At 43.2% G+C, this 11,439-nt stretch overlaps 1 protein-coding gene across 1 annotated transcript; it reads left to right on the top strand.

Annotated features, from left to right (window-relative positions):
• Positions 1-4,162: 4,162 nt before the first annotated feature.
• On the top strand, positions 4,163-10,870 carry LOC124683070 (cold-responsive protein kinase 1-like). Its single transcript, XM_047217647.1, has 7 exons — positions 4,163-4,315; positions 8,612-8,721; positions 8,816-8,928; positions 9,009-9,219; positions 9,296-9,533; positions 9,625-9,775; positions 10,298-10,870. Exons 2-7 carry the CDS (start codon positions 8,673-8,675, stop codon positions 10,646-10,648), a joined length of 1,113 nt encoding a protein of 370 aa, XP_047073603.1. The 5' UTR covers positions 4,163-4,315; positions 8,612-8,672; the 3' UTR covers positions 10,649-10,870.
• Positions 10,871-11,439: the final 569 nt, after the last annotated feature.

Genomic DNA, 11,439 nt, shown 5'->3' with positions numbered 1-11,439 from the left:
CTATTGACCAATGCTAAGTTTGCCAAAACCAAAAAGATTTACTCAATGCTCCCAAAGTGGTACCAATACTAAAATCAAGATCAATCATATAATAGAAATTGCAAACTAAAATAAGGTGTGCAATATGTAAATGATAAGACTTCTCATTAATATTTCATAATGATAACTCACACCAAGGGATACATAGACAACCAACTAAAGGAGATATACTTCCATACTGCAACCCATCTTATATGATAACTTCCCTACTCATGATATGACACTACTTGATAGAAAAAAGTAAAAAGGTAGTGATGATGTGATACCGCGGCACTCCCCCAAGCTTGGAACAAACCAAGGGGATGCCAATACCGATGATGAATTACTCCTTTGGCGGTGGCGGTGATGAATTCCCGTCATCAGACTTCCAAGGAAGAGGCTCTCCATCGACAAACGACATCTTGATCTCGGGAATCCTGAAACTAGCAGCATGGCTTATGTGTTTAAACCTGTTTTCATACTCACAGTTCTGATTCCGAACGTCATAGAGTTGAGCTTGGAGTTTGTTGGTGGTGTCGTGAAGTGAGAGGATGTCGCCCCATAGCTTTGCAGTTTCCTTCTCGTGTTCGAGCAATGAGTTCGGACACAATCTTGTGGAAGATATCCACTTCACGCTCGGCCATCTTCTTGTAGTTGAAGATCTCTTGTTCTAGCTTCTCCATCCTGTCTTCCAAGCTTCCTTCTCCTTTAGGACCCCGGACATCTTTGATCCGCGGCTCCCCATCAACGAGCAGCAACTCCTTGGGATGCATCCTCGGCTCGTCCATGTACAAGTTGCCAAAGTCCTTGCGGGAGCTGTCCTTCGGAGTTTCTGACGAAGACATGACACCTCTAGATCCGAAGCAAATCCTGGCAGAAACAGCTCAAAACAAAACACGTCGAGAAAACGATATACGGACCTCCAGGGGTCCGGGGGATTATATAGCATGAATTTTTATGTCAAAAGGAAAGTACCAGGTCGAACCGGAGTCGGAAAGGGGCGACGAGGCGGCCAGCTCATAGGGCGGCGCGGGCCAAGGCCTGGCCGCGCCGGCCTATGGGGGTACGCCCTCGTGCGTCTCCTCCACTCTGTTTCGATCTCGTAATTTTTCATATTTTCCAAAAACAAGCAAAAACATTGTTCGGAAAGTAAATCGCGAACTTTTTATTACCTGTACTGTTACCTATTCAAAGTCGAGTTCTGGCGGACTGTCAATTTTACCTTTGATGAAAGCCTCCGGTGTTTCCACTTGAATAACATCAACATCTACATTATAAGAATCACCTGAAATATAATGCTTGAGTCTTTGTCCATTCACCACTTGCTTGGCATTGCCTTGGAGAGAACTAATTTTAATTGCTCCTGAACGATACACCTCCTCAACAACATATGGTCCTTCCCATTTCGAGAGTAATTTCCCTGCAAAGAATCTGAGACGAGACCGATACAATAGGACTTTATCCCCAATATTAAACTCTCTTTTGATAATCCTTCTATCGTGCCATTTCTTAACTTTCTCTTTAAAGAGTTTAGCGGTTTCATAAGCTTCACTTCTCCATTCATCTAGAGAACTTAATTGCAGTAACCTCTTATTACCGGCTAGTTTAGGATCTTTATTTAGTTCTCTAACGGCCCAATAAGCTTTGTGCTCTAGTTCTAAAGGTAAATGACAAGCTTTTCCATAAACCATTTTATAAGGTGACATTCCCATGGGATTTTTATAAGCAGTTCTATAAGCCCATAGTGCTTCCTTCAATTTACTAGCCCAATTCTTTCTAGTTTTATTAACGGTCTTTTGCAAGATAGATTTAATTTCTCTATTTGATAGTTCTACTTGCCCACTAGTTTGAGGATGATAAGCGGAAGCAATTCTATGTTTAATACCATATTTAGCAAGAGTTTTTCTAAAACCACCATGAATAAAATGAGAACCTCCATCTGTCATAATATATCTAGGCACTCCAAATCTAGGAAAAATAATGTCTAAAAGCATTCTTAAAGAGGTCTCACCATCGGCACTTTTTGTAGGTATGGCTTCCACCCATTTAGTAACATAATCAACATCAACAAGTATATGAGTGTTACCTTCTGAAGAGGGAAAAGGTCCCATGAAGTCAAATCCCAACAATCAAACGGTTCAATAACAAGAGTATAATTCATAGGCATTTCATTGCGTCTGGAGATATTACCAACCCTTTGACATTCATCACAAGATAAAATAAACTTCCTTGCATCTTTGAAGAGAGTTGGCCAATAAAAACCTGATTGTAGAACCTTTTGCGCGGTTCTATCTCCGGCATGATGTCCTCCATAAGCACTACCATGACATTTACTCAATATCTCTTGTTGTTCATATTCGGGAACACACCTTCGCAGAATACCATCCACTCCTTCTTTATATAAGTGTGGGTCATCCCAAAAATAATGCCTCAAGTCATAAAAGAATTTCCTCCGTTGCTTGAGCTGAAAAGGTTGGAGGCAAGTACTTGGAAACAATAAAGTTAGCATAATCAGCATACCAAGGACCTGTCTCGCGAGCTCACCTTTATTACGAGCCAATTGTTCATTTGGAAAACTATCATTAACGAGAACAGGATCATAAGCAATATTTTCCAATCTAGACAAATTATCGAGCAACGGGATTATCAGCACCTTTCCTATCTACAATATGTAAATCAAATTCTTGCAAAAGAAGTACCCATCTAATAAGTCTCGGTTTAGCATATTTCTTTGTCATAAGATATCTAATTGCAGCATGATCAGTATGAATTGTAACTTTTGAATCAACGATATAAGATCTAAACTTATCACAAGCAAAGACTACAGCTAACAATTCTTTTTCAGTTGTAGCATAATTTCTTTGAGCAGCATCAAGAGTTTTACTAGCATAATGAATAACATTCAGTTTTTTATCTACTCGCTATCCAAGAACAGCGCCTACAGCAAAATCACTAGCATCACACATAATTTCAAATGGTAAATTCCAATCAGGATATTCATGAACAGCCCCTTGCTCATCTTGTACCGGCGCAAAAAATTGTCGGCATGTGTTGCCTCGTCGGCGAAGTAGTCGTTGTGCAGCATGGCATGCCCCTCCATCCTCTGCCGGGGCTTCGACTTCCTTCTTCCCGGCCTTGATCCTCCGCGGCGCGGCCTCTTCATCTTCTCCGCCTCAGCGTCAAGCATGTCCTGGAGGGACGCGATGATCAGCAAATGCTCCCGCGGGTCGTCGTCGAAGGCTTGCTCGTCCTCCGACAGCGAGGGCAACCATCTCATCGTCGCTGTCCATGGCTAAAGCAAAATCAATGGTTAAAATTGCGCCGAGGCGAGACGATGCAACAAACGACGGCCAATCGCGCCTACACGGCAAGTCGTCGAGCACCTTCCGTGCGCGGAGGTGGGGCGGATTTGACGGCGCGTTCGGGACGCGCCGCCGACGCGGCAGCCGGCGGCACGACCGGCGGGAGCCCCGGCCGCGACAACGGTGCCGACTCTCGGCAGAGATCGGACGCCCAAACGGCCGGGAAATCCAGCGGCGGCGGTGGGGTGGTAGGCGCGGGAAGGAAGGAGCGACGAGAAAAGAGGCGCGAACCAACGGTTTATGCAAATAGTCGCCGACATGTGGGAGCCCGCCTCGCTTTTCGTTGTGGGACGGGCTCGGGCCGTCGGACACCGTATCGGACCGCGCTGAATAAAACTGGGCTTCGGGGAACGCGACTAAAACGCATTTTTTTGTCCGGCGCGTCCCAAATCTCTTTGAGAACGCGGCTGGAGATGCTCTTGCGCTTTTCTTTTCGAGAATTATCGTGAATTAACTTTCGCGGTTTCGCCGGATATACACAACTTTCTGAATTTTTCTGCTCCGCTGCGCGAGAGGGCAATCGTGCCCGCGGAATTATCTGTCAGCAGCAGTATATTTTTTTGCAGCTACAAACCAGGATCTGGCCTCGGGTCACGCGCTGATTATCTGTCGATTGCAGTAGCAAAGTTGACACTCGCTCACTTGTCGTGCGAAGGTGTACGCGCGCGAGATAGATTTTTTTTTGGCTTTCCTTGACCATTGATTAGATGCGACGAAAAGTGAGAGCGACTGAGGAATCCGCCAAAGTCGAAGCTCCCTAAAGTCTCACCCGATTCGCGACGACATCTTCGAGTCTCCCATCTCTTCGTCTTGCCACCTCTTCCACCAGCTGTCCTCGCCGGCTAGATCGATGTCGGGCACCACTTCTCCTCGCCGGCTGGTTCTCGGGCACCGGCCGCTCTAAGGGAGCAGGAGCGAGCGCGCGTCGACATCAGGTGATTTTCTGCCTTTTGGTCTGGATCCCAGTTCATTTCTTGCTTTCGCGGCCTTGGGGTGGGCAATGGGCAGTAATCTCTTGCTTTGACCTATCCCAATGCTGCTATAAAATCTACCACGGCCGTGCTGTAGCTTAGCGTCACCGCCGGCGGCTCAAACCCCTCGGACTGTCACACCCGTGGCCGCCGTCCTCGTTCTACCTCGTCGCGTCCCTACTGCCTCCACCCTTATCTGCAATCTTGTTGGGCATTAATTGGTTTTTCAGTTACTTCCTAAAACCACAACGGGACTAGGACATTGCAGCCATCAACTGATTACCTAAAACCACACGAACATCCACAAAATTCGGGGTGCTAGATCCGCAATTGGTGCTCGCTCGCTCTGCGAGTAGAGTTTCGACTTGTTTTGCGAGGAATGTTGATCGATTTACACTCTGGGCATTCATTTAGTCAGTGTATTTATGTGCTGGATAGGAAATTCCTGTGTATGTATTTAGTTCGAGATAGATCAGGGTTCTTTCTTCCATTTTGCATCCTGCAAGAAGTCAATGCTATTGAAGTATTGATTACTATTTTTTGAAAAACAAACAGTATACGCTACATGTGCATAGTGCATGGTTGGTACCAGATGCAATGGATTGGGATGTTATTATTTTATAGCAAAATTGCCCGTGCGTTGCTACGGGTTGATTTGTGCTCATGTCCTTATCGGTCGTCTCCATCCTTAAAATGATACATGAGAAGGTTCTACCTCTTGTTAGTGTGACCTTTGTGTTGATGGCATCAAGAAGTTCGTCCATCTTGATGTGGAATAGGAGCACTTGCACCCTAGATTTTTACGAAGTGGGACGCTTCATCCAAGATGAGCTCATAGGTCGTCCACCATCGTCTAATCATGTTATCTAGGTTTCCTTATGTGTTGATCTTTCTATGGCTCTTAATTTGAGAAAGTGCTCATGATTCCTTCTCTGGAAAATCAGTGATGTGACCGCATTGTTGCCTCATGGCGGCGAAATGTTCCTAAGGAAAGTCCCATCGTAATCGTGCGGGTCACCGCATTGTTGCCTGATGGCGGCGAACTGTTTCACCATTTTCCCTTCTCTAAAAAATAAGTGATGTGATGTTCTTAATTTTTTACCTACCATGTTTAGTTGGGTTAATTTTCCACCAATTGTTTAGTATTCTCACTACACCACTCTTCCTTTTGTTTTTTTCTTGAAACCAAATAACTCTTCAAGTTAGGGAGTTATGTTTTCCATATGCTCGTCTTTGATACATTTAAAAAAAATTCAAACAAAAATTCACGTGTACATCTTAACGTGCTACGTGCACACAAAGTCTTTCCATGAAAAACCAAATTGGCCATAGGGCTGTGTAAAAAAGATAAAATTTGGTAATAAAATTAAATCTTTTTATGAGATATGTTTTTTTTCATCGACCAGAAAAAATATCGATTTTCACGAAACTGTACGAAAACACATAGATTGTCAAGATGTACATCCAAATTTTTTTTGTTGAATTCTTTTAGCAATTTAAAATATGTTTTTTGGATGAAGGACTCATGTGCACGCAAGAATCGAATTGAATTTCTGTTAAAGTTGACTTTACAAAATTTAGGTCAATTATTTTAAACTGGAGAAGGTATTAAAAAAAATTAAAAGCACAACATGACAGTGAGTTGTGAACAAATAAAAATCACATGAGATAAATAAGTGGAGAATACACGGTGTGGAGTTTCAGGTCGTGCCTACTCTCCAGATCTCAACTCCCAAATCGCTAGGCTCAGGAAGAAAAATCGTGAAGAGTAAAAAAAAGCTCCTGGCCTCCACTCATTTTTCTCATCATACATGGTCTGGACATCTGTCCTCGTGAGTCTCTGTACTTTCCTTCAATCTGCGCCGCATGGCCACATCCAAAGTCGATTTCTTTTCTCGGTGGGAACTGTAGGCGCGGTGGCCACTCTTCTCTTGGCACTTCCTTCTTCTCGGCTCCTCGCTTTCTCTCATGGCTCTACCGCGCTCGCTGGACACGACCTATCTAGCTTTGCTTCCTTTCCTTACTTTTCCACCAGAGTCTTTCTTCTTTTAGCCGCGGGACTCTCTCTCTCACTCTCGCATGATTGCCACCGCCCCCGATGAGATAATTCCTTGATCATCATGGTGCTACTTCCGTTTTGCTTGGTGGCTTGTTGATATCTAGAAAACTTACGTATATAACCCGGTCAAAATACGTCTAAGGAGGCGTCGAGGCGAGGTGGGACTAAATCATCCGTTTTTACCCAACTCAACTGATTAGAAGACATTATGCGGTTATGCCTGGTCCATAAGCAGAGCTATCCCAGAAGTGTAGCTCCGCGGCCCATTATGGTGCGAGCGGGGATAGTTTGGAAGGACGAAACTAATCATATGAAGCGGCCGTGCGGTTTTTCAAACCGTTCTATGCTTTAGCGAGCTGGGCCTTGGTGGAAGTTCCGGAGAGATGTTGGGCCCAGAAAGCCCATTTGTGACACCAGCCACCACCTATTGCAATTTAATAGTAAAGATTATTGGGCTAATTTTGACAACTGACCTTAGTAAACTACTAATGGCAAAGTCGTATGTGCTACCATGTTGACATGATACTTGACTTCTTACAGTGGTAAGGTAAATGTGTAAAGTTTAGAGAACTTTACCAATTGGGAGAAGTCAATGCTACCAATTATTGTTTATTTGAAAGAAAAAAAACCGATATTACCGCACATGGCTACATGTGCATGGTTGGTACCAGATGCAGTCGATAGGAATGCCATTAGTTTATTATTAGGTTAATTTTGACTTTTGACAAGTAACATTAGACAACTACTTATGGTAAGTCATATGTACCATTATAGCTATATTAAGAATACCTTCTATTTGCAAATCAAGTACTAGCCTGGCGGACATGCTACTTGACTTCTTACAATGATAAAGAAAATTAAATAGTTTAGTTAAATTTACATTGTTTTTTTGGTATGGATTTGATAAGAATAGCAATGCATAGTATGTACTTTGATGGAGATAAGATTACACCATCAGACGGAGTGCCCAGGTAGTGCTGTTTGTTGGTTGCCTGAACTTTGAGGGAGCATGATTTTTTCTACACCATCATACAAATTGATTCACAAATTCTTATTTTGTTGTTGGAGCGTGAGAGTCTGATTTTACTTGGTAGTTGTTGGTGGGTGTGCCACTGAATTGCATGAACCTGGTGTTACTATTGTTTCTTTCTCCTCCTTCGTATTTACCTTTTCTATTTTACCATTTTCCTTTTTATATAACTATTTGATATTTGTATCCTGAACTCCTCTAGGCACAGCTTTCAAAGCAGTAAACTGGTAATACAGCGAGCAGACTAGTTATTACTGAACTCAAACTTAAAGATAATTTTATTTTACAATGCTGATACAAGTACTATACTCTTATTACATGAGTAACCAAATAAATTTCATGGTCAGGTGGTACCTGTAATGGACATATCTCTGGTTAACTACTTACAGCAACTTAAGTAGTCATAAGGTAGGGTAGGTTGGCTGGGAAGAAAGGTTGTGGGGATAGATAGAAAAGCTTGAAGCATAGGGGTAGCTATTACTCCCTTTGTTCCATAATTCTTGTTGTGGTTTTAGTTCAAATTCGAATTAAATCCACGACAAGAATTATAGAACGGAGCGAGTTGAAGGGAAATAGTCCATTTCTTGCTAGCCCCTTACATTAGGGATACATCCTTTATATATACCTTCTATGTCAGTTATCGTTCACTGAACAGTAATTCCAGCTTGTGATAGCTGGACTCATATCCGTAACATATGAACCCAATACAATGACTTGACTCCAAAGACAAGGACTAATTGGATACAAACTCTAGAGTAGTTGCATACACCTAATGCAAGGTTGGATATAACTAATATTTGTCCACGACAGTTTGTGATGTGAGTATAGTTGGTACATTTACACTGAATTGCATGAATTTCTTAACATCCAATGAGCATCTTGTATTTCACAAAATAGGGTGTTTTATAGGCCTTGTGTAAGGGCCAGTCTGTTCAACTTTGAGGCATTAGGATACGTTTAACGGATTGATGATTATCATAAGTGATTCCCACCACATCATGAGATTCGCCTTCTTGAAAATTGGCAATTCTTCAAATCCAGAAGACAGATAGAATTCCAGGATTATACTTTGGCAAAGACTTCTATGCAGAATTCTTCCAGATCATTTTTGCCATACTATATTTCCTATCAGAAGGGAAAACTTTTTTTTATGCCGCTCTTTCTTTCTCAGAATTCAGCTCCAATTTAGTCAGTACTGTCGGGATCCACGATTTGACTTCTGAGTTACAAACATGGCTTCTTGCTTTATGTGTGGAAAGGACATCAAAGAAACTATTGAAGGTGAGTGTTTCATTTCTTTGCTCAGTTTTATAACAAATTCTACTTACAGAAAGACGGGCATCATTCTGATTCACTTGCATTTGCTTTCTTGTAGCTCCAGGAGGAAATAAGGTGAGGGTTTTTTCTTATAGTGAGCTGAGGAAGGGTACACATGATTTTAGTGAGGCAAACAAGATTGGCGAAGGCGGTTTTGGTTCTGTGTTCAGGGTAATTTTCTCAAGCCATTGGTCACTTCAAAAGTCCATCGCATTGAACTGTCTTAACTAATATTTATTTTGTTTGATCAGGGAAGGCTTAAAGATGGCACAGTTGTAGCGGTAAAGGTGCTTTCTGCCATTTCGAAGCAAGGCATAAAAGAGTTTTTTACCGAACTTACAGCAATTTCTGATATTGTGCACGAAAACCTGATCACCTTAGTCGGTTGCTGCGCTGAGGGATCCCACAGGATTCTTGTATACAACTATCTTGAGAACAACAGCCTTGCACATACACTGCTAGGTGCCTAACATGTCCTTCATCTTTCATGTGAGGCTTCAATAACTATCTTACTTAAGTATGTTTCATGGTATTGCAGGAAAAGGTTATAGCAGCATCCGGTTGAACTGGAGAGTTCGTGTTAAAATTGCTGTAGGCATTGCCCATGGGCTTGCGTTTCTTCATGAAGAAATCCGTCCTCCCATAATCCACCGGGACATAAAGGCAAGCAATATTCTTCTCGACAAGGATCTCACCCCCAAAATTTCTGATTTTGGGTTGGCAAGGCTCCTCCCTCCAAACGCAACTCATGTGAGCACCTGTGTCGCAGGTACAATGTAAGTATAACCTTGTTAGCGTTTTGTTTGGGCATTAGACTATATTTCATTCTTATCTCTCTTTCTCTGCCTTTTCCCCCCTTTCTGTCAGAGGATACCTTGCTCCTGAATATGCAGTTAGAGGTCAAGTGACAAAGAAGTCAGATATTTATAGTTTTGGTGTTCTGCTCTTGGAAATCGTTAGTGGCAGGTGTAACCACAATAATAGATTGCCTTATGAAGATCAATTTCTGCTCGAGAGGGTAAGCTCTATCTTAATTCAATGTTCACTAAACCTACGCTTTATTTTGAGACCGCAGTTGTACTCCTCTATTTCCATTATGAAGTAAACATTTAGGTGTTAGCTCGAACATACCTGATAAGATACTTGTCTACCGTGTAGTTCATCTTTTTCGCTTCCTTTCTCCTTTTCTCTCCTGTTTTTACCTTGTAGCCTTGCTACGTGTTGTTCTCCACCCGCTTTCTTTGCGGTTTACTTCTAATATACAACACATGTTTAGGCGTGTGTTCGAGAAAAAAAAGATACTTGGCTACTTGCAGTGTTGTCCGTTCTTAATATCCCAGTAGTTCTGTTTATGATTCGGCTTTTGTCCTTTAAAAAACCATCTGTTAGTGTTTTTGCCCAGATAGAAAACCGTCCTGTGTAAGAATGTATCAAGAGTCATACGGTTATTAGATTCAGTTGTAGTTTTTTCTATTTCAGTATTTGGAGGAACATTTTCTTGGATATTACTGATCGTAGAGTTTTGCTGGTGCTCTTGCAGACATGGAGATGTTATGAGGAAGGACAGCTCGAGAAGATCATAGATGCAGATCTAGAAGATGACCTGGACGCTGAGGAGGCATGCCGATTCTTGAAGGTTGGTCTTTTGTGCACCCAAGATGCAATGAAACTCCGTCCCAACATGACCAACATCGTCCGGATGCTGTCCGGAGAAAAAGGTGTCTGCACAGAGAGGATCACCAAGCCTGCCGTGATCAGCAACATGGGAGACATCAAGGTGAACAACCAGGAGGGTTCAGGTGATTCACATTCTTCCACGATGAGGTCCTTCACCATCACTGAACCATCCACAATCATATCATCAGAAGCAACAACAGAGTCATCGCCCTGAGAAGTACATGTAATATGCAAATCCTTGTGTTGTGATACATTATTATGCTAGATAGACAAGAGCGTGTGCTAGGTTGTTTGATGTGACGATGTTGAAAATTTGCATTGCTCTTGTTCGAGCGTGTTCTTTACCTTGTTTCGTTCTATGTAAGTTCTATGCAATGCAATTGTTGCATAATCAAAATAATTCCCCTTTATATGTTACCTCTAATGTAATTGCACTCGTCCAAATTTGTTGTTCCAGTGGCGGGCAGTGGGTGGGCGTGCATCCTGGAGTATCATCGATGATACATTGATACTGTCTCTGGACGTGGAAACTGCAGGTCGTTATTCGGGCGCCTTACCTGAAAGTACATGCATGCTACATAAAACATTAGATAAATCAATCTTTGAGTACCTTCGTCGGAAGAAAAACGGTGTGTGCTTGCTTGATGCAATAGCTCCTCTTTCACATGTGTACGTAGGCATATGTAATAACTAGAAAACTGGACCCCTCCCGCGTCCCTCGTAATAACTAGAAAACTGGACCCCTCCCACGTCGCTCCCGCGAGCGACCGGGGGGGAACCCTAGCGCTGCCACTCGCCCCCCACCTCCTCCCTCTCCCTCCTCGCCGCTGCCGGAGGGTGCTGGCGGGCAAAGCCTGGTCAGCGTTGGCGGCGGCGGGGCCCTTTCTCTCCCTGCTCGGGTGGTGGCGGCGCGGGCGGCCGACCTCGAGCGGTGGCGTCGCGCTAGCGTGGGGCGCGGCGGCGCAGTGGTGGCCACCGGCGGCAGAGCTGCAGGTGTTGTGCACC

This window comes from Lolium rigidum, chromosome 1 (assembly GCF_022539505.1).
Source record: "Lolium rigidum isolate FL_2022 chromosome 1, APGP_CSIRO_Lrig_0.1, whole genome shotgun sequence".
Taxonomy (NCBI): domain Eukaryota; kingdom Viridiplantae; phylum Streptophyta; class Magnoliopsida; order Poales; family Poaceae; genus Lolium; species Lolium rigidum.
The sequence above is the reverse complement of the archived record's forward strand: the minus strand, read 5'-3'. Positions and strand labels throughout refer to the sequence as shown.

Coding starts and splice junctions, on each gene's coding strand:
- LOC124683070 (XM_047217647.1), top strand. CDS start 8,673: ATGGCTTCTTGCTTTATGTGTGGAAAGGACATCAAAGAAACTATTGAA. Junction 8,929..9,008: donor GTTTTGGTTCTGTGTTCAGG/GTAATTTTCTCA, acceptor TTGTTTGATCAG/GGAAGGCTTAAAGATGGCAC. Junction 9,534..9,624: donor ACCTGTGTCGCAGGTACAAT/GTAAGTATAACC, acceptor CCTTTCTGTCAG/AGGATACCTTGCTCCTGAAT.